The sequence below is a fragment of the Canariomyces notabilis genome (genome assembly GCF_033297395.1).
Source record: "Canariomyces notabilis strain CBS 508.74 unplaced genomic scaffold N656scaffold_2, whole genome shotgun sequence".
Lineage (NCBI taxonomy): Eukaryota > Fungi > Ascomycota > Sordariomycetes > Sordariales > Chaetomiaceae > Canariomyces > Canariomyces notabilis.
Window position 1 is genome coordinate 1,153,101 of NW_027041824.1, and position 22,591 is coordinate 1,175,691.

The window sequence follows — 22,591 nt, forward strand, 5'->3', positions numbered from 1 at the left end:
GGTTCTTCGACAGCAGGAGCGGGTTCTTCGACAGCAGGAGCGGGTTCTTCGACAGCAGGAGCGGGTTCTTCGACAGCAGGAGCGGGTTCTTCGACAGCAGGAGCGGTTTCTTCGACAGCAGGAGCAGATTCCTCAATGGCAGACCCAGGTCCTTCGACAGCAGGGGCGGGCTCTTCAACCACAGGAGCGGCATCCTCCACCGGCGTCGCCACACCAGAAGAAGCAGGCTCAGCTTCATCAACCTTGACGCCTTTGCCTTTCTTCTTTTTCTTGTCCTTCTTTCCCTTCTTGGCCGGGACATCCTGTGCCTTCTCAGTCGGGACCTCTTGTCCTATCTCCGGCTGATGCTCTTGTGCTTGCTGGACAGGACTGTTCTCGACGAAGACCGGCTCAGATGCCTGAACGGGTTGATACACTTCTGGTGCAGGCTCGGCGGTCGGAGGTAGCTCTTCGATCACCGGAGAGGCGACACTAGACGCTGGCTCGGAGTCGGAGGTGGTCTTGGAGCCCTTTCCCTTCTTTTTCTTGTTCTTCTTGGCTTTGGTGGGCAGATCGAAGGGGGTTTCAGCTGGGGTGTGAACCTCGGTCTCTGTAGGCTCCTGGAGACCTTCAACCGTATGCTCTGGGACCTCCTGCGCCGGTTCTGGCTCCTTGGTCTCGGTGGGAGGAGCTTCACTGGTGACTTTGTCGATAGCGGGAGATACTACGTCAGAAGAGGGTCCGGGTTTGGGTTGATCGACATCCCTCGATTCGGCACCTGGCAATCCAACATCCGAGGAAGGCTCAAGAGTGGCAGCTGCCTGCTCTGCAGACGCCTGATTCTCAGCAGGTGTAGAGACATTGGACGGTTCGACAGCAGGGTTCTCAGTTCCAAATGCCGGCTCGGGCTCTAGTGAAATGACCTCCTTCTTCTTGCCCTTCTTCTTCGACTTTTTGCGACTGAGAGGGATCTCTTCAGCCTCAGCCTCAGTCTTGACAGAAGCTTCTCCTCGGACGTCAACCTTGGGACTGCTGTTGAGATCAGCGGGCTTGCTGGGCTCTTCCAGTGTTTCTGCTGGCGCCGGCTCCTCGGGCTGTTGAACGGTGACAATCGGTTCCTCTGGAGCAGGTTCTTCCACAGGCAGAGACTCTACAACAGGAGCGGACTCGACAGAAGCGGGTTCAGCCGTGGCGATCTCTTCAACAGGGGCGCGTGCTTCAGCAGAAACAGGCTCCTCAGCATTGGCAGCATCCTCAGATGCAGGTACCTCAAGCGCCGCAGGCTTTTCTTCAGCAGCATCAGGCTGAGAACTAGATTCGCTCTGCTCCTTGGCCGCTTTCTTGGCCTTTCTCTTGTCCTTTTTGGATTTCTTAGTGGTGACGGCTTCAAGAGAAGGTTCTTCTGCTGGCTGCTCGCTCGGTTGCTCGACAGCGGGCTCAGCGGGGGCGCTTTCGGCCGGGGAAGGAGCTGGCTCGTCTGCAATTTGCCCTGATGCTGGCACCGGCGCAACCTCCGGCTCGGGCGCGGGCTCGATTGCCTCAGGTTCAGATGCATGCTTCATTACTTCGTCCTCCCTGATGTTTTCGACGTTTATCTCCGTCTCAGCCTGCTTCTCCTCCGGCTCTTGCTGTTGCGACGAGTTCTCCGACTCCTGAAGGGGTTCGGTTTCCTGGGCGGGGGCGAGGCTGGCGTGCTCCAGTGTGGCCGGTGCAGCAACGGCATCTTCAGCGACCGGCTTGGCCTCAGAAACCGGTTCAGAAATCGTCTCTGGCATCAATTGCACATCATTCTGGGAAGGCTCCTCTTTGCTAATTTGGAGTTCCTCGACCAAGGGCACTTCTTGAACAACCTGATCACTCTCTCCAGCCGCCTTGCTTTCCCCAATAGCTTCAGACCCCGCAAGAGACTCCTCAGAGGCCTTGAACGTCGCCTGAGTAGGCGTCTCGGCAAGCTCCTCAGCCCCTGACGCCTCGCTGCTCGGCCAGGGTTCCTCCCAGGCAGAAGGGCGACGCTTCTTCTTGTCTTTCTTCTCCTTCTTGCCGGCCGCCTTCTTGAGCGAGTAAGCGCGGCTGCTCTCCCCGCTGTCAGCGTCGGCATCGGCCTGGGAGGAAGGGGCTTCAGAATCCACGAGGGAGGTGACGGTGCGGGCGGACTCGGAGACGGTAGACTTGCGCCGGCGCAGAGACTTGGCGTCAGCCTCAGACACGAGCGAGCGGCCGTCACTCTCGGCGTACTCAGTGGGCGGCTCGGTCTCCTCCTCGACGGTGCTGAGCTGGATGAGCATGCGCTCTACCTCGCGGCTCTCGAAGTCGAGCTCCTGCGGGCGAAGGACTTCGGGAGATGCCGTTGGCCATGGGTCTGCGTCTGCCTTTGGCTTCTTCCTCTTCTTCTTGTTCTTGTTGAGGAGGCTGTAGGGCGACCTGGCATCCTCGGCTTGGCGGGCCATATCCTCGGATGAGGAGCTGGGCTGAGGCTCGGTGTCGCTGAGCTTGCTACTACTATCGCTGGCCGAAGCAGCCTCCTGCAGGCTGGTTGAATAAGTCTCATCCGGTGCCGCACTTCGCGATGGCGCCGCTGCTGACTTTTCGTTTCCCGTTTCAGCGGCCGCGGTTCTTTGCGACTGAGTGACAACGGCCTCGCTCTCAATCAGTTGGGCAGCGCTTTCTTGCTGTATAGATGACTGCACCGAGGGTTGCGTCTCATCAACAGCAACAGGACATGTCGATGACTGAGAGGTATTTTCAGCAGACAGCTCTAAGTTGAGGTTATCTTGAGCACTTTTGCTCTTGCGCTTTTTCTTGTCCTTCTTTGACTGAGATTGGACAGCGCCAGCGAACGAATCCTCATGAGCACGCCCGGGCTGGTGGTCTGCGGCTGTTATTGGCTCTGGCTCAGCGCTGATTGCACCACTTGTCGTTGGTTCAGTGGTGCTGTCGGTGCTTCCCGGTGGGGTTGCAGCGCCAGAAGCTACACTGTCGTCACCTTTCTCACCGGGGGCAGACTCCGCCGTCGGCTCGATGCTCACTGGCCCAGCTTCCGTCGCCAGTTGTTGTTGACTCTTGCGCTGCTTCTTTCCATCGCCTTTAGACGTGTTGGAAGAAACTGACGACACGTCTTCCGCTGCGGCCACTGATGTGTTGTCAATTGGGAACTCTGAAATAACAACAAAATTAGATTTCTGATGCTATTTTCACTGTGCGTTCCAAGGACTCTTATATGGACTTACTGTCATCCGCAACCACTTGAGACTGCTCAGTTTGTAGTTGACGCTTATCAGACAAAGATGCTAGCTGGCTGCTCGGTTCAGCGGCGTGTTCGACAAGAGTCTCATTTTCTGCTGGCTGATCCAGAGACACAGTGACTGGGGGTTCGGCAGATTCCTGCTTCAATCTAATGTCAATTCTGACTCTAGCGACATACTATACACCGGATTGAGGAGCAATGTCACCAACCTGGACGGTGAAAATCTGTGCTTCTGGCCGTGGAAGCTGCTCCTGCATTGAACCTTCTTGTGAAGAACCCTCCGAGGTATCCTTTGAGTCGTTGCTCAACTGCTTGTTATCCTCACCTCTGAGACTGCTTGGCTGCGACGAGCCCAACTGCTCCTCAAGAGGTTCTGCAAACGTGACAGTCTGCCGCTTCTTTTTCTTCTCCCTTTTCCTCTGCGCGTTCCCGGGCGCATCGTCACTCTCCTGGTCTTGGGCGACTGGTTCGCTAGGAGGAATTGGTGGTTGGTCAGCAGGAAGTGATATCTCCTTTGTTTCTTCCGTTCCCTTCTCGGCCCCGCTCGACGAGTCGATTTCGAGTCCAGCTTCTGCCTCCCCCGCTGCGCTCACCTCGGCTTGTTGTGAACTTGATGATTGTTGAGTTTCGGGCTCCGTAGCCACAGACTTGGGCTCCTCGGGCTCATTTTCCACAGGGGCCGGTGTCTGCTCAGACTCCTGGGCAGGCGGTGTTAGGTCCTGAACTGGCAAGGCTGCTTCCTTGCTCTTCTTCTTCTTTTTCTTGCCCTTTTTCCCAGTATCGCTTGGCCCAGACTGCGCGACGTCCTGTGACGGTTCAGTCCCCTCTTGCTCTATCTGAACTGGCTCTGCAGGGGGTATCTGCTCCTGGTCGGGCTCGACTTTCGGCTCCTCAACAGCCTGAGGGACAACCTTTTCCGCGACGTCTTCACCGCGATGCTCCGAGATAGTCTGGCCACTCTGCTCCGGAGCGGGTTCAGCTTTCGGCTCCTCAACAGCCTCCAAGACATCCTTTTGCGCACCGTCTTCACCCAGACTGTCCGCAACGTCCTGACCGCCCTTCTTTTTCTTCTTTTTCTTGTTCTTCTTACCAGAAGCCGGCTCGGCAGACAAGACATCCGACGCTGCCTCTGACGGGACAACTTCTGTCACGTCATTGCTCGTGCTCTGCTGCTGCAAGTCATGTCCGGTCTCTTGCTCGCCAGCCTTGTCAACGATTGATGGTAATAGTGTTGTTGGTGTCGTGACTTCAGAAGCTGGTCCATCCTGGGCAACATTGGTTGTGGTCGTGGTGGCGGTGTCCCGACGCTGCTGCGGCTTCTTGCCCTTCTTTCCCATGGCATCGATTGTTTCGCCAGCGACATCGACAATAGAAGCGTCAAGGGGTTGCTGTTGCTCCTGCTCCTGCTGCTGGGGGGTTTCCTCTAATCCTGTGACAGACTGCACGTACTGGTCTGGTGATTGAAGTGCAACCTCGTCTGGCCGTTCACCTTCTTGTGTCGCAAGTGGCTGATCCTTGCGGCCAGCAATGGCCTCAATGGGCGCATCATCCGAGGGCGTTGACCGCGACGTTGTCAAGCCGACAGGGTCAGGGGCAGGGGCCTGCTCGTTGGGCGGAGAAACAGCGGTGTCTAGCGTGCTGCTTGCCGTGTCGTCCACTGATTTGTCCGTCATAGTGGGTTCATGCACGCTGCTGGAGTCGCCTAAAATTGGCGGCTGGGGTGGGGGGTTGGGCACCTCCAACGGCTCCACGCTCCGCTGTCGCGGTTCCGCCTCATCTGGTTCCGAGGACACCGTTGGAGCCGTGTTTTCATTTTCAGCGCCCTGCACCGGCTTCATGTTTGCATTACGAGACGCCGAATCTTGACTTTCCTGCTCCTCTCGCAGTGAATCACGCTTTCCGATGCCAAGGAAAGATCCCAAGCCGCCGGCAATCGACGCAATGATTCCCTTCCTTTTCGTCTCGTGCTCGCTGCCTTTTTGGCCGCGCTGCTCCTCAACATTGGCATCGGCATCGGCATTGACATTGACGCTGACATCTGCAGTGATGGGCGAAGCGGCCGTTGCAGCAGAATCGGGCTCCTCCTGGCTCAGGTCAACTTCAGCCGCCGCCGTGACCTCAGCGGATTCGGCAAGCATTCCTTGCACAGGCTCCCCGCCGCTAGCCAAGCCTTCTTCCGCTGCAGGCAACTCGCGTGGCTCCGTGATCCCGCTAGCCTCCGCAGCCGCCGCATGCAGTGGTGGAGTCAAGTAAGGCCCCGGTGTCAGATCAGCATCGTTGTCCGCCGTGCTAGATTCTGCCACGTCCCCAGCGATGGAGTCGCGCCCAGTGAATTCTGCACCCATGCCAGGCTCCTCCCGCCTAGCACTTGACTTCTTTGTCTTTCCCTTCTCCTTGTTTTTCTTGCCGGAGGCTGCGGGTGCCGCGGTTTCGGGAGCTTCAATAACCAGGTCTTCAGGTTGCGCGTCAGAACCAGTCGAATCAACAGTAGGATGCTCAGCGGTGGGTAATTGAACTTCTTCATTCGTAGCCATGTCGTGCTCGGCAGTAGATACATCAGAAATGACAGGAGTAGTCGTCTTAGCAATGGGTAGGCCAGTGAGGGGATTCCCTGGGATTTCCCACATGCTGTCAGAGACTGCGTGCCCGGACGGGGCATCGCCAGCTCGGCTCGGTGCTTGTGTCGTCTCAGGCTCAGGATCGATCCAAGAGACCTCCTTCTTACCCTTCTTTTTCCGTTTCCCCTTTGCAGACACGCTCCCGGACCGCTCCAATTTCGGAAGCGCATCCTCCGGCTTTTGATCCGCTTGCGCGGCAGGCCGGTTGGGGTCCTCTTGAAGCTGCGCGACTTGTGCGTCCTCTGTGGTTTGAGTCTCAGGCTCCAGATCACGCTCGAGATGCGCCCCGGTTTCGATTCCTGAGCGCTGACTGCCCTTTGACTTGTTCTTGCCTTTCTTGGAAGAAGCACGATCACTAACAGCAGCCGAGTCATCCTCTTGCACCGAAGCTTTCTGCGCCCTCTTGCCAAAAAGAAAGCTGAGCGCTTCCGGTCTCTGTACCGATTCCACAGGCTCCTGCTGCGTCTCGTAGAATGTCGATCCAGACATGAATGTCGGTGCCTCGGAGGCGGCCACAGTAGAAGCATCTTCATTGAATGAATAGACACTCTCAGCCCTCTCGTGGCTCGGCATGTCCATCTTGTTGTCAAAGTCCATATGATGCATCTCAGGCCGAAGAAACTCTTCGTGGCGCATGTGTGCCACCACAATGCCGCTAGCCGTAGCAGCACTGGCAGCTGCAGCAGAACTGAGAAGGGTATGTTCGGTTTTGTCAGCTGCTTCTAGAGCCCCTTCCTTTTCGAGGCTATGGCGTGGCGGGGAACTCAATGCCCGCTTTTGGAATCCGGAGTGCTTGAGTTCTTCGTAAGTTGCCGGTAGCTGATCAGATGGTATCTGGTGTGAGGAAAACTCAGCAGAATCTCGCTCTTCCATCGCCGCTGGCTGCTCGACACCTGATTCGTCTCCCGCGACGGGAACGGTACTTGCTGTTGCAGGGAGAGACTTTGAAGTAGGCGAAGGCGGCGGTAACTGAGTGGGGGAGTCAGGGCGACTTTCCGGGAGGGCAGGTAGCTTCTCCAGGTCCAAGGTAAGTTCTGTAGCAGAGATAGGCTCAGGACTGGGTTGGAAGGCCGGTAACAGAGTAGGGGAGCCAGGTCGACTGTCAGGGAGAGCAGGGAGCTTCTCCAGATCCAAAGAACGATCCACTTCTTGCACCATTGGGTGTGCCTGACTCAACGGGGGCTCTTGACCAAGGAGCGGGGATGATGGCACATGGGCGGGTGAGCTTGGATGGCTTGCCGGGAGAGGAGGCATGCTCTCCAAGTCCAAAACGGGCGCTTCCTCTTGCTCGATTGGGACAACCACAGTCGCAGGACGCTCTGGCACAGCAAGCTCGGGAGATGACAACTCAGTAGGCGAGCCTGGGCGACTTTCAGGAAGCGGTGGCAATGTTTCCAAGTCTTCTCGCTGTCGCATCTGAGCAGTCGCATCAGCGCTGACATTGTCTGAGAGATCGGCATTTGGCCAAGACTCTACGGCTAGTACTGGCGTCAGATCCACTGGTTGCTGCTCAGGTGAGCTCGGGCGGCTTTCCGGTAAGGGAGGGAGGCTCTCTAATTCTCGGTCAGGGTCTCGCTCTCGCACAGAAGCCGCAGTCTCCGTACCAGGACCGGCCGGGTATAAAGTAGCCGAAAGCAGCTCGACGTCCGTACTCCGAGGTGTAGCTCCCTCGATAGGGGAGGAAGGGCGACTTTCCGGAAGCGGAGGTAGTGTCTCCAAGTCTAGGTCAAGTTCATAATGTTGCAAGGGTATATTTCGGCCAGCATCAATACAACCTGAAGAGGAGTCGAGTGCAACAACCGGAGCCACTTCGACTTGGACAGGTGAAGCAGGACGGCTGTCTGGAAGAGGGGGCAAGTGCTCCAGCTCATCAACGAGGGGTAATTGAATGGCAGCAGGAGCCACTTCGGCTTGGACAGGTGAAGCAGGACGGCTGTCTGGAAGAGGCGGCAGATGCTCCAGCTCATCAACGACGGGTGCTTGAATGGCAGCAGGAGCCACTTCCACTTGGACAGGTGACACAGGACGGCTCTCTGGAAGAGGCGGCAGATGCTCCAGCTCATCATGTTCAACCAAACCAACAGCCGCGGGAACCTCTGCAACCGTAGGCGACTCAGGCGGGCTGTCAGGGAGCGGCGGCAGGACCTCCAAGTCCTCAACCAACTGCCACTCGTCCAGAGGTTCACTGTCCAGCTCAAGGGATTGCGGCAGGGTGGCTTCTTGCAACGCCGCAAAGGGGGAAGCGTCTTCGGGTGCGGGAACAAAAGCCCTCGGCGTGGTTTCCCCGGACCCAAGCGGTTCACCGAAGCAGTCTTGACTTGTGAGGGCAGTATCGAGGTGGAGATCTAGCAGAGCGGTGCTCGTAGTAACCCCACGGCTGAGATAATCCACGTCGGTCTCTCTGGAGTCGAACTCTGGACCTGGAGACTCACGCGAGGGCGGCTCACTCGGCGGAAGCTCGGGGTAGACCTGGGGCTCCTCGGCATGATGTGCGCTTGAGCCGGCTTTCTCGATGAGATAGAGCGGCCTGATTTCCCGGCCTTCCCAAGAAGTGGGTCGGCGCGTGCGATTCTTTAGGGGAGTTTCAGGGGCTGGCGCGACAGGCGACTGTAGGGGAGAAGATCTGAAGGCAGGAGAAGACGGCACCGAGCCACGGCCGATTAGAAACTGGACAGGGACGGCGGTGCGGCTAGGTGTCTTGATAGGTGTCTCAAACGCGCTGCGGCGTCGAGTATGTGTCATGGTAGCTCGGCGGCTGCGGCTTTCCGGAGGAGTGTCCGGGCGGCTCTCAGGTAGAGGGGGGAATTCTTCTTCGAGGTCAAAACTGGGTGAACCAGGTTCGCTGGGAGGAAGTGGGAGCAAGTCGCCATATTGAGGATCAATAGCTGGTTTGATCTCGCGCGGAATGATTTCCGGGTCGATGATCTGCGAGCTGTAGCTGACGCTGCGCTCTAGTCGGAGAGGCTCCTCCCCAACAAAATCCTGGGCGGCATTTGGGCGAGAAAACTGAGCCGCGATGGCAGCTGCAGCTCCCGCTAAGCCGGCACCTGCGCCAAAGGTGCCGGCATTACCTAAAAAAGAATTGCCCTTGTCTCCGTTTTCTGTGATTGAGCTCTCCTTGTGCCCGTTGGTACCGTTGGTTGGGAGGGACACTACCGATTTTGTCTCCTCACCATGCTTAGTGTGATCGCCGCTGCGCTTGCCAATGGGGTCAGATACCACCGAGCTTACTTCCCGTTCGATGAACTGGAACGAGTCCCCAGGTCGATCCGGTGGTTCATCTTGTTCCGGTATATTGTTGTCGTCCTTGACGCTCTTGCGGCGGTTCTTCTTGCTCTTCCTGCTGCTTGAGCTAGCAATAGACACTTCAGACGAAGGCGTCGAATACGTCGTGGACTCATTTGAGGCCGAGTCGCGTTTGGACTTGCGCTTGGCTTTCTTGGAGCTCTTCGTCGACTCCTCGTCGGCATCGACGACGAATGGGTCGTCCTTTTCAACCTCGAAGACGTCAGCAGTGGAGACTGTCTTCTCGGTATCAATTGATACAGGCCGCTCAGCGCGCTCATCTCTTCTATCCTGACCAGTCTCTGTCGGACCTGCAGACCTGTGTTCCTCGACAGCGTGAGGCTCGGCTTCAGGGAGCACGTCAACATCAACACTCTGACGCTTTCGACGGCCTTTCCTACTTGACGGGAAACTCGTCTCCCAGTCGCCCATAGGAGATCTTTGTTCGGGCAGTTCCCGAGGTGGCTCCGCGGTGACCATGACAGGAGTGGGTTCAGGTTCAGCAAGTCCAAGATCTGTCACGGTCTCGGCAGAGGGAGGCACGTAATACGGTTCGTTCGAGCCAGGAGGTGAGTCTCGCCTCCGGTAGGTAGGATCGTCAATGACCATGTTGGGGTCGAATCCGGTGCTCGCCAGACCGGCAGCGAGGGTAGCTGGAAAATCGAGATCATCCCCGAAGGCACCCGGCATCTTGGTTGTTCTTGGGCTCGGTGGTTTCGGGCCAACCTGAGGCGGCTCATCATCCAAGTCAAGAGCAATCGATCTTCGGGAAGGTGAGGACGGTACCGTTGGTTTCGATTCCGGCTGCGGCCCTGACATGGGCTCAGGCTCCCGGTTGACTTGGCCTTGTGCTGGTTCAGGAACAATGTCCCGGGTAGTCTCAGCCGCAGGCTCCGGAAGGAGTTCAGGCGTTGACTTGGCTTCCAGAACAACTGCCGCACCTATCTCAGGCTTTGACGCTACCTGCACCTCCGGCTTTGATTCATGTGTCGGCTCGGCATTCCGTGGTTGCTCTGCGTCGCCGCTGCCCTCACCCACGGCAGTCTTTGCAGTCTCGGCAGGTTTCTCTTCCTTCGCCTTGGCCGCTACACTCGCCCCCGCAACGGCAGCAGCGATCATGCTCCAGGTATTCTTCTTTTTCGCGCCGCCGAATTTGAACTTCAAAGGAGGCCTTTCTTGGGATGAATCGCGACTTTCTGACTCTTGCACTCGCCCGGTGTCATAATCGTGCGGAGCCTCAATCACCTCGCCCCGCGCGCCAATAATGACTTTCGGCTTGCGCTCCCCTTTTCCCTTGGCTTCCTCTTCCGAGGATGGCTCGTTAGCGGCGGCAACAGCAGCAGCCTGTTTGGCCTTCATTCTCTCAAGGGTCGGGGACACGCTCGGGGTCGGTAGGACGAGGATGAGCATTGGCCTCTCACGCTCACACGATGGGTCTCTCGACTTGAAGACGGGCACCATCCCGGACCCAAGACCTGAGGCGGCGGCAGGAGGAGCCTGGTACTTGTGCAAGTCATGTGGCATGATGACATTATCGATGCGGACATCGGCGTTTGGCCCATCATACTTGCTCTTGGAGGCGCGCTTCATCTCGGGCGGTGTAACGATGCGAACAATCGGCTCCTCGACTTCGTCATACTTGTCCACGACCGAAGGCGACGGAGAGGCACTGCGGGAGCGAATCTCTTCCTCGGCAATCTTTTCGGCAATCTTCTTCTTGCGGTAGTATTCATCCGCCGCCTTCTGCACGGGGTCCCGCACCGGTTCATGGTCTCTGCTTCTCGGAGGCTCGCGTGCTCGAGACCGGGAACGTTCGTGCTCACTCTTGACTACCGAGATAGCACCAGCGATAGCTCCAGCCTGGACGGGGATGGTAGAATGGCTGGCCTCTTCTCCAATCTCCTGGGCATCACGCAACTCATTCTCCAAGGAGCTGCGACGGCGGGGCTGTCTTCCCCGCTCCTCAATCGGTTCATCGTCATCTAAACCAGCCCAAGAAGGCTCACGCTCGACGGTATAGATCTGTGGGGTAAGAGGCCGATTCGGGGTGCTGTAGACCGGGGTTTGAAAAGCATCATCTGGAACCTGGAACTGGAAGGGGTCGATCGGCGCATCCTTTTTGTTACTGCCAGAGGGTTCAGAGTCATGATCTTCACCCAGAGCCCTTTTTCTGAGTTCTTCGAGTCTCCGCTCTTTCTCCTTCTCAATCTCGATCTGCCGTTGAACCTCATGGAGCAGTTGAAGGGTCTTCTCACGCTTGGCACGCCTCGCTTCGCGGCTCTGCTTCGCTGCTGCAGGGTCCGAGTCTGGCTGCGCGTTCTCCCCTTCAAGTCGTTGGGCTGCCTCTTCGCTGGCAGAGGATGTTTCCGGCTTAGCAACAACGCTGACCGAGCCCCTCAAGCGACGCCATTCCTCAGCGCCGCGGCTTTGCTCTTTGTCATCACGAGGTTTGTCGTCGCGTAACTCAATCTGCCGCTTCCCATCGTGTTCGCGCTGCTTCTCGGCATCCCTGACAAGACGGTCCCGCTCGGCACGCTCGGGCTGATCTTCCGTGCGACGCTCCTCACCGTAGCGAGTCTGACGCTGCTTTTCACCAGGAATCCCTCGCCCGTGACGGCGCTCATCCTCTTGGTCGCGAAGAAGGCGGACCTCGTTTTCACGATGCTCGCGCGCTTGGCGGTGGCGCTCGGCTTCGGCCTCATAGCGCAGGCGTTCCCCACGGACGCGGGCCTCCTTCTCGCGGAGCTCATCTAGCTCAGGGTGTCCCTTGAGGTCTGATAGCACAGCTGCACCTGCCGCGGCAACAAGAGCAGGCGCAATTGCCGAGGCTACAGTCTCGACGTTGCTCTTAGTGTCGGAGGTGGTGTGAGGGGGGCGGTCCTCTAGGTCGCGCTGGCCATCTCGACGCCCGTAGGTTGGCTCGTCGCGCGTGTGCCGTCGCCGATCATAATCAGGGTCGCGTTTATCTCCGCGCCTGCCATCCCGTCGATCCGGGCGCTCCGAACGTGAAGCCGACTGTCCGGCGACAGAGGGTGAGCCTCCAAAGACATCGGCCTCAATGACGGTCTTTCGGTCATGCTTTTGGCGAGACTGGCTGTCGTCGTACACCTGTCGGTAATCCCGCCTCTCGAGCGGCCGGTCTTCTCTCTTCTCCCGAGGTATGTCATCAGGTCTGTAAGCCCCCTTCTCCCGCTTATCGTAGCCCTTCTCATTTCTTCTGTCACTAATGGCAGAAGCCAGGGCAGCAGTGGCCGCAGCGCCAGCCACAGCCGGCAGCGCGCCAGCTGCGACATTATCCAGCACGCTTCTGTCTTCGCGTGACTTTCTCGATCGGCGCGGACTGCCTTGTTGTTGGAGCAGCTGGTCCTGTTCGAGAACGTCGCCAATCAGGCGCGGGGAGACAGGCACTCTAGGCTTCGGAGCCTGGATTGGGATGGGTTCGGGACGCGCATGTGCAGGCGAGTAGTGGGCAGCTGGAGGTTGCGCAGGATCATAAGCAAAGTCGCCCCTCCGGCGCGTCGGCGTGGCTGGAGCTGCTGACACCAACCCAACTGCTGCAGCGCCAATCGGGACGGACACGCCCGACCGATTCTGACCCGTAGTAGCGGGTTCGAAGCGCGAGGTGTCGGTCATCGGGACGGGATAGACATGCTGCATCGGTCTGGCCTCGATGGAAGCGCTGCTGGGCTGTTGCGGAATAGACTCGTCAAGACGTGGCAGCGGTTGCGGCGGTGACGGATGCATCTGGATCTGCGATTGCGATGGGCGCGGGTACTCGCCGGGACGGTAACCGCATGGGGTGTTCACAAAGCCGCGCAGGGAGTTGACGGGGCCGAACAGTGCCGGGTCGACAGCGGAGCTCTTGCGGTCCGGGGGCCGGATGGATTCGGGCGGGCGTTGTGCGATGATGGTCGGGGGTCCGCTGGGCTGGTAGTGCGACGCAGCAGCAACGCCAGCACCCACAATGCCGGCGGCAGCGACGGCAGAAATGGGAAGATGCGGGTCCGACAATTTGGGCATGGAGCCGTAGGCCAGAGCCGAGTCACCCTCGCTGGAGTCCGAGTCCGAGTCTGAAGCCGACTCCCAGTCGTCGGAATCGTCGCCCGAGCCACTACCCGACCCGCTGCCGAGAGGTTTGGACGAGCCGATGCCACGGGGCCCACTGTGTCCGTGCGAAGTTTGGCGACGAAACTCGGAAAGGGCCGCGGCCGCGCCGGCGACGCGGGACGGGCGCTTCTTGCCTGCGCGCTCGAGGTCTCGGAGATTTTCGGCTCGTGCCAGGTCCGAGAGCTTGCGGCCGAGGGCAATAATCTCTTCGTCTGTCTGTGCCCTTCTCAGTGCGGGCCGGCCATCAGGCCCGACCAGGGGCTCGTCGTGCGCGACGTGCTGTTGGTGGTAATGGGATACGGTATGCGCATGGGGTTGTGGCTGGTGTTGATGATGCTGCTGGTGAGCTGGCTGCTTCCCTTCAAACGAGGATCTGGATATGTAGCCGGCGCCATAGGCCAGGTCACTGTCGAGCGACGAGGACGAAGAGTTCTTCTTGCGAAAGGACCGGCGCTTCTTGACCTTCTTGACAGACGACGAGGCGAAGAAGGCGCGTATGCCGAAGCGGCTCTTGCGTGAGATGTTGACGAGGGAGGACGACGTAGACGACGACGACGAGGTGCTCGAATCGGATCGTGCGCGGCCTTGTTGCGACTGCGACGAATGTAATGGCATCGGCGAAGGACCGGCGGCGGCGGCGGCAATAGCAGCATCAGCGGCTGCGAGCTGGCCCCTGGAATGCCTCCGCTCGGCGCGTCGGCGGCGAGAGCTCTCGGGGCTCCGCCGACGGGGCTCTCGCATCATTCTCTCTTGGCCACTCAGAAAGAAACAGATTCACAATCCCTCAAGGTTCATTCATTGGTATGCGTATGTTTTGTTGTAAATTCCGGGTATTCTGTGTCTTCATGCGATAGGGGGTACTGGATTGACGTCTGTTCCGCGGTCCCGGGTATCTAAATCAATCGGTCTATTTGCGATTACTTTCGTCTGACCGTGTTTTGTTGATGGATGTTTGTGTTGTTCTACAGAAGAGGCTGGGGTGGGTTTGGCTCCTGCCCCCAAGCAGCAGGAGTGCCAAGGCCCGCTGATAGAGCTCCCCGCCCACTGCTTGCTTGCCTGTGGAGCTCCTCAGCCTGCTAAGGTGAGATGAATGTCCACCTCTAGTCCACTGTGGGGGCCGCTGGATGACCACAACCTGAACCATCCGAACTCAGCAAGCGCCAGCCCTCTCCACTTCATCACTGGCGCCATTTCGGGCCGTCCCCAACCCCGACGGGCCCTCCTTCAGCTGTCATCGAAAGCTGCAAGCACCCGAAGACAGGCGGTGATTGGATGAAATGAAGCGCACTAGCCCTTACCAGGTTAGCCTCCTAGCCCAACAGAGACATCACCGTTTCAACCACCAGGCAGCCGACTTCGCAAGTTTACAACCAACTTCATCGAATCATGGCTCACTGCTGCCATCTCAACTTGCAGGTGAGGTCTGGCAAGTTGCAACACAACCTTTCTGTTACCTGTCAGAGTTCTCTCTGTGTATCCGTATCATCTACGGTGTATTATGCAGTGTAAATGATTTTATGCGAGCCAAATAGACTGCCGACATGTCGGGCGACAGTACCCGCCCTCGCCGCCTTCACTCTTCACTCTTCGCTCAACTCGCTCGACTCCACGTGTCGGCCGTCGACGGCATTATCGCTGCCTTTTCGTCCCAATTACTTCCGCATCCTGACCTGCATACAGATCCTTTCTGCTAGGTACCTTAGTCGCTCTCCGCTTCTGCCCGAAGTCCCATGTCAAACCCGACTCGCTGTCTTCCAGATTGCAGTGTCGGCTGCTGCAGGATCATTGCCAACGAGGCTGTCGGCGGCCCCAGAAAGTTTGACTCCAGAGAGTGCATTTGCGTTATCATGGATTCTGACAATCATTTTATCATGCCTGATTTCCGGTTGATATCGACATATTTGTCTATGTATGTACAATCTGTTTGCAAGGTAATCCAGATCTAGGAAATGCACCTCTCTATCCTGCCTTCAGGTCCCGGTTCTAATGATGCAAACGGCAAAGCCAGTGACACCCTAGGCCGTGAACGTCGAGTTGATGGCGCCGAGCTTGATGTTTGAGTAAATGACATAGGCGTCAGGGTGTTCCTTCTCGACCGTCGCAGGGAGGCCAGCCTCAGGATCGCAACGGCCACGGGCCACTCCCGGCTTGCTCGGGTCAGCGTCGGTAGGGTAGTTGCTGTCGAGCCAATTCATGGAGACGGCACTGGGGACATAGATGTCAGTCACACCATACTCATGCTGGAGGGCGACGGGTTGCCTTACTGGTCGTCCCAGATGCTCAGCACCAGCACCATCTTGGTTAGGGACTTGCCCATGGCCGCCATGCCGCCGACCGTGGCAAAGTAGTTGTTGTCGCCAAAGGCTGTCTTTTGCTGCTCGCAGAAGCCATCGCTGATGTGGTTGACAGCATCGACGCCCTCCACAACCACTTCCGAGTTGGGAATGACCTTGCCATCTTGGACGTAGAAGCGATGGATGCTCTTCAGCGTGCCAGTATCAGTGCCGTCATCGGTGATGAACTGCGTCACGATGGTGAAGGGCTTGGACGTGTCGACCGTCTTGGAGGGGCCATAAAACTCCTTGTTGCCCAGCCTAAAGCTGTTGAAGTCACAGCCATCTAGGCTCGTCAGCTTCTACCTCCCACTTTTTCTCTAGGCCATGGCGACACTCACCCTTATCACAGAGGCCGGCGTATCGATCACTGCCAGTACCACAGTCCACTCCCTCGCATCTGGTCTGTTCAAAGACTTTGCACGGATGGGGTGTGTAGGCCGTGGCATCGAGGTTGGCCTCCCAAATATCCATCTCGGCACAGCACGTGCCGTACTTGCCTGCCCCTGAGTTGCCATCCGCGCCACCCCAGCCCTCAACATTGGCCTGTTTACATGCACTCTAAGTCAATACCGTCCCGTATCAGGCGAACACGCAGGAAGGGGTCAGCGCACCTCGCCGTTGATGAACTTGATATCCCCCGGACACTGGCTGTCACAGTAGCCCGTGCCATACTTGGCGCCGGCCTTGTTGCCGGGGAAGCGGGACATGCCGCCGTCCTCGTCCATCTCGCTAAAGTAGACGGCCCCGTTGACACCGCACGGTACCTTGGAGACGTCGACATTGAAGGTGAACTCCTTGTTGAGGAGGTTGAAGAGGCGGTACTTGTCGTCGCTCGCCATCAGGTAGACGCGCGACCCAACATTCTGGCCATTGTCGTTCTTGGTGACGAACTGTAGCTTGAGCGCCCCGGGCTCAGGGGTTGTGATGCCGTACGTCTTGGCGTAGTCGGCACCGTCGACGGCGCAGTTGGCAGCGCACGTCTTGCCATCCGGGCACGCCGTGTCATTCCAGGCATTGCCTGTGTAGCAGTTGGTATAGCCCGTCGTGACGTGTGTCCATCGCCAGTTGGCCTGTTATGAGGAGGACGCCCCTGAGTCAGTTGTGGTGATCTTTTGCATTGTGGACTCAGTCCATGGCACTAACATCAAGCACCACAGCCGTGTTCTCCTTGGTGCAAGACCCAGGCGCTGTGCAGACCTCGATGGGGAGGGAAGGATGTGTTTCTGCCGTGTAGGTTCCCACCTGCTGGCCAAGGACCAAGGTGGCGAACGACAGTGCTACGGCTGTCCGATACATTGCGACGGCGTTGGCCACGTCGGGTGCGATCAGGAAGGAGAAAGGATCAGCAGGAGGGTTGACTGAGCGGACACTGCAGATGCTTCTCACTTCTGACTGCTGTGGAAGTATCGGGGACTTCGCCCCCTTTTATAGTTGAGGTTCCTAGAGCGTGCCATGTCATCCTGGCCTGCTTTGGCCGAGTCAGATGTCCGTCCATAAACTCGGAGGCTATGGAATAGCAGGCACAAGGGTGTTGATGGACCCTCGGTCCCGTAGCAATAAGGTGCCGTTGAGATCACCCCCGTCGCTTATGCTCTCAAGGTAACGCGCCGGACTCCAAGCGGGACGATCTCCCGATATCCAGTCGCCGACTCGACATATCTAAGTACAGCAAGCCGTACAAGCATTGATCCTCATTGCCAATGGCTCAACTTAATGGGTGGATGAGGAACCATGATCTACCATGATCCTGGCTATCTCACCCAGCATTGCGGCTCTGGTTGCGTGGACAATATAGCCAGATTGCAAAGCGGTCGGAGGCCACACACCGAAGCGGCCGGTTAATAACATCGGATCTGCATCGAGGCTGCCAATATGATGCTCATTAACATCTGAAACAAGACTCCGCGGGCAAACAAGCATCTCATGCACCACATCCCACGCTGGAAAGGGAAGGCAATCTTCTGGTTTCCTGGGTTTACGCATCAGCCGCGATTATTATCACTGTCACTGTCAGATATAGAACAGATGCTCAATGCAGGGCCGATGATTTGCAATGACGTCTACCTTTGCCTTTACTTAGGTAGGTGACCCTCTACATTGCGCCTTCCACTCAAGACCTTGTTGGGACCACGGAACTTTGTTGCGGACAGGTACTGCATGTACTTCGAGATGCCATGACCGCTGTTAGTGACCCCCGAAATTTTGTACGTAAAAATCATCCTCTCGACTACCCCTCTTAACAGAGCTCCCAGCAGACAAAGGTACATTCTAGAAAGACTTTTAGTGGCATATGCTGGCCACCGTCTGTGGTCACCACAGTTCGACGCAGCCCATCTTCAGCTGTCCTGGGTCAGTACCTACCCGATTGTACAGGACCTCATTTCACATGATCGACGAGACGTAGGACCCTTTTTACACATTATAATGTCCATCCAAAGACTTCTTGTACAGAGGACTGTAGCCCAGATCTCCCGGCTGTGCCTCTGGCCGGAGCTCGATCTTATGGTCGACGTGCTGACGATATGGTGGCATTGCGTCCGACTACTAGTACCTAAGGCATTGCTAAACACACCCAGGAAGTCGTGATAACACGCGGGAACCTTTTCCAGGCCTTGTTGGCGTAAGTCCTATTCGTCGTTCGGCACCTCCTCGTATTCACCCGGCCTCCACTGTCCACCAGCCATGTCGACTTTGTTCTCGTTTTAGAACGAGTTGTCAAAGCCGTGCTTGGTGCCCAGTAGAGACTTCCGCTCGTCGATACTCAATCAGCTGGCCGATCTCCGACAACGTGGTGTGGCCCATCAACAATTGCTCCCTCCTTGTAATTCGCTTGATTGCCATAGCGCTGATCACTACGGGTAGCCTTTCCTTGTACCGACTCACCAAGTCTCTTTTCAGGATGTAGAGCCTACGGGCATCCTTCCTTTCTTCGAGTTCAATTGGGCTCTGTCTGGAATCGCACTCGCTCAGAAAGCACCGGGTTCGGTCCCGGCCGGGACAATGACCACTTGGATCCGCGATCCCTTGAGCGCCTCCACAACTGCCCCAGGAACCGGCAGCGAATCGCCTGCGAGGACCAGCGTAATCTTCTCCAGGGAAACCGAGTTATCATATAACAGTTCCTCTGCCAGGAAAAGGAGCAACTCTTCCAGGCTGCTGGCATCGCCCTGCTTTTTCTCGGCGAACTGGCAGCCGTGAATCGTAAGGTGGCGAAGGCTCGAAGGGAGCAGTGTGTTCTGCGGCGCAATCGAAACCGGGCGGTAGGTCGGAAATATATGGTCCTGATGGACGCGCAGCGTCTCAAGAGCCTTAAATTTTCCCCAACGGTACTCGTTCAGATAATGGTGGTAAAAGGTTAGGTGGCGCAGCTTGTCAAAGAGCACTTTGAAGGCCTCGTCGAGCAGCTCGGCCGTGCCACGTTGCATGTAGCTTCTGATCAGGGCGTTCGCACCTGGAGCGGTGAACTCCAGTTGCAGTGTCTCCAGGCACCGCCAGGAGAAAGCGCTGTCAACAATGTCAGTCATATGCTGCCAGTGCATCCCTCCCTAGTTGTGTCCCGGGAGTAAGAGGCGATTACTTACAGAGCAGGCATCAGTGTCATTATATCTACACCCGATACACGGAGGGTTTTCAACTTGCTAGCCCCTTGGGTGATTGGGCGGCCGACCTTGGACAACTCAAAGTCCAACGGCTCAAAGTCCTCCACCATCTCGGGGTGGTTCTCGATAGTGAGAGACTCCAGTGTCCAGAACTGGAAGATGTACTGATGAGCCACCAGGCCAGTACTGCACTTATAGTCGCCAAAGAATCGCAAATAGCCTACAAGCCAGTGAGAGCAAACAGTCAGTACACCTAGGTAGTATGTTTGTTGACAAGCTTGCTTGCCACTCACAGGTCTTCAGTTTGTGGCCACGCCCGTTTCCAAGTATTGTGAACTCAGGCCAGTGCCACCAGCCAGATAGCAGCTCGAGATCCATCTCCCTGACAGCGTCGCTCCCGTGGATAATAGGAATAAGTCTCTCTTCGATGTCATTGTTATGGTTTGCGTTGACGGTCAGTTTGACGCGATAGCGTTCAGCTCCGAGCTGTGGCGATCTGGTGAGTGTAACCCCGTCATCCCCTTGTGCCCAGTTGCGCAGGGCAATGAATTCTGCGTCCCAAGGATCCTGCACTCGGCCACCGGTAGAAGCCATCGTTGCGGGAACTTGAAGATTTCCTGTTGATTGTTCCTCTGTTGCTGTGGTTTGCGGTTGTACTGCAGGTGATGATTGGGGGGAAGAAGATCGAAAAGGGCACTCAAACCAGCGCCAGTTGAGGTTGAAACACATTGTTGCCAACCTAATGGCTTCCCTAATTGTTCACTCCTTGTCTCTGCCAGCAACGGTCCCTGAGGCGACGGTCAGCAGTCGGTAGAGCAGGATAAGGAGGGAGCATCATTGGTAGTAGTCTACCAGTCATCGACATTCGTTCACAAATTCATTACACGCCCAACAAGCGTCGATTCAGCGGTGGTCAGCGGTGGTCAGCAGTTGGTATGGAAAGCTGAAAGGGAATGAGGGTTTGGTAAAGTTCGCTCAAGTCGCTCAGTCGGTTAGGTATTGCTTATCGAGCGCAGGAAGGCAGGTACCTCGGATACCGCGTGGCGTCATAGCGCATTCAGGTACCTATGATAAGCCGTTTGTTTGGCCAAAACAAAGCAACCACTTGGTCACTGGCCTCGGTCCATTTCTTGTCGACCCATTAAGGATACCCGACTCTCCTAACCTTCAACCGTTATTCTCACACACGAGAAGCATGGCTTTTTGTTCCCTTTGCACTCACTTGCCCAGAGAAACTCACGTCGCCAGTCACAAGGGGTCAGCGATTCGCCAGTAGCACGATGGAAAGAGATGCTTGCCCTGCCAGGGATCCCATTGCCTCCTTCCTATGTTGCAGCCTCACTCATCTCATATAGATGAAAACATCGGCTGCTTTTGAACAAACCGGTGTTTGCTTTGCCCCCGAATGAACTATCAATAGGTTGTTGCCTGCCGTATACTACCTCCTCACTCCTCTATTGTTGTCTGCAAGGTATGAGGACAAATAAAGGCACGACACCAAACAAGTTCATCCAGTAAGAAGCAAAATCGAGGAATGGCCTTGATGCCAGGTTGAATCCAGTTTCATGTAGACTCTTTCCTGGACAGAGGTTTTCAGGATGTGAGAAAGGTGCAGATAGGCAACTGTGTATATGTCTTGCCTGACTTGACATCCACTCCATCACTCGATTGCATGGCCAGGTCATTTAGCCCAGACACTGTCTGTGGGCTATTATCTGAGAAGAAATGTCTGAATGTGATTCATCGCTAAACTGGCGGCCTCACAGTATGAGAGTATGTATGCCAATGGGCAAGAAAGAAAAGGGGTAATAAAGGGGTAATGCTCTCCTACTAGTCTTTGTTTCTTTCCACAGTCATGTCCTAACACCAACATGACTTCACGTTGATGTCGCTCTTGTTCCTTTCATCAGAACGTAAAACGTCCCAACACGCCAATCACCATGAGGTTTTGAGCTCTGAGGGGCTTTGTTAAAGATCCAGGGTGAAGATCGTCGTCGCCTACAGTGGGTCCGCTTTTTCAGGGTCCTGCAGCCGTTGGTTCCAACTCCTCTTCATCGTGGACTGTGGACTGGAGACGGGGTAGCCGAAAGAAAAAGCACCGTGACACGTGTAGAGGGTGGCAAATACAGTGCGCAGACGGGATTACCCGGTTCAGAGCAAAAACAGAGGAAAAAACGGAGTCTCCGCCTAAGCAAGGCGGAAAGGGCGACGTCGGGAAAGGGGTTCTATCCCGTACAATCGAGCGATTCTCCAGGATAAGCTTGTTAGCAGGTTCAGAACACGAGAGGAAAGGGGTGGGCATTGCAGGGCACCGTCCCCGTCAGTGTCATCGGTTTGCCTTTGGTAAGTTTATGTCTGGATTGGTTCGCTTCCAGGATTTGCGTGTAGTTATACTGTAAACCAGCTAGTATGTAGTTAAAGTCAAAGCAGTGAGCCGAAGAACGCGGCCATTACCAGGGGAAAAAGGGGCATCATCTGAACCTTGGGATTGTTTTCTCATTGACAACTCCCACCATGCCCCTGGCGGTCCTGGACGGAGGCGGGAAAACGAGGCTATCCCGGCGACATTTACCTAGTATAGGTATCTCTAAGCATCGCCTACAGCCATATATTCCTTTACATGTCAAACTGGGGGCTATTGACGATGTCGTGAACGGCATACGGATAGGCACTCCATTTGTAGTAGATAGGCGGCCTGATCTTTTCGTGTTACTGTACTGTACTGCGAAGTAGAGCTACAGTAGAGCTATGGAAGGAGGCGTGCCTCACCTTGGCGGGCGGGAACAGTTCTAGTAGGTGACGTATGTGGCTTGTCTGCGACAACAACCGTTAGCTCGCCATGTGCCCTGACTTATAGGGACTACACAGCAGTTTGGACACGTAGGGAGAACTACAAGTGGAAAGAGCTGACACGTCCCCGGGCACGTCTTGTCCAATGTAAAGGCCTCTTCAACAGCATCTGGGCCTTTGCTGCCGATCATCGAATCCATGGTGCAGTATATCGCGAGGGCGGGAGGAAATTCCATATCGGTGCCACGAGGTCCCAGGTTGCACTGTGCGGTGAAGTGTCCGTCCAATGACTCCAATCCTCTTGTGCATCCTGCGGCTGGCAGCCGATGAGCCGAGCTTCAACTGCCCAGAGTTAGACCCGGGGATACTCCGTACAGATGGGGCCATACCTCCACAGGCATTGGTTGCGAGGAATCACGGGTGGAGAATGAACGCACATCCGCTTCCTGCGCCTGGCTTTCCGGGCGCTCTCGTCAATACACTGGCCGGACTGGTTGGCTGGAGAGGAACTGGATGGTGTGACCTGCTGTGTTGTCGAATAAAGGATTGGGATACTGTAGGATTGGGTTGGAATCTAGAAACTAGTCTGTATCAGTGCCGCCTTCCGAGGGTGTGAACATACCTGATTGAACT

At 56.5% G+C, this 22,591-nt stretch overlaps 3 protein-coding genes across 3 annotated transcripts; all 3 read right to left on the minus strand.

The window, feature by feature from the left end:
• Window positions 1-11: 11 nt before the first annotated feature.
• On the minus strand, window positions 12-13,974 carry N656DRAFT_794708 (uncharacterized protein; the record flags this gene model as incomplete). The annotated part of the gene is made up of 4 exons (XM_064817325.1): window positions 12-3,133; window positions 3,207-3,360; window positions 3,433-7,394; window positions 7,446-13,974. Coding segments are annotated over 4 exons (13,767 nt in total), but the record flags the coding sequence as incomplete, so codon positions are not given.
• A 1,274-nt stretch (window positions 13,975-15,248) lies between these two features.
• N656DRAFT_794709 (glycoside hydrolase family 7 protein) lies at window positions 15,249-16,865 on the minus strand (the record flags this gene model as incomplete). Its single annotated transcript, XM_064817326.1, has 5 exons — window positions 15,249-15,438; window positions 15,498-15,852; window positions 15,908-16,112; window positions 16,181-16,639; window positions 16,713-16,865. The coding sequence occupies 5 exons, from the start codon at window positions 16,863-16,865 to the stop codon at window positions 15,249-15,251; spliced, it is 1,362 nt and encodes a 453-aa protein (XP_064673964.1).
• Window positions 16,866-18,039: 1,174 nt separating this feature from the next.
• On the minus strand, window positions 18,040-20,136 carry N656DRAFT_774642 (uncharacterized protein). Its single transcript, XM_064814306.1, has 4 exons — window positions 20,021-20,136; window positions 19,462-19,956; window positions 19,151-19,388; window positions 18,040-19,073 (listed from the first exon to the last, which is right to left on the minus strand). The coding sequence occupies exons 2-4, from the start codon at window positions 19,895-19,897 to the stop codon at window positions 18,536-18,538; spliced, it is 1,212 nt and encodes a 403-aa protein (XP_064673965.1). The 5' UTR covers window positions 19,898-19,956; window positions 20,021-20,136; the 3' UTR covers window positions 18,040-18,535.
• Window positions 20,137-22,591: the final 2,455 nt, after the last annotated feature.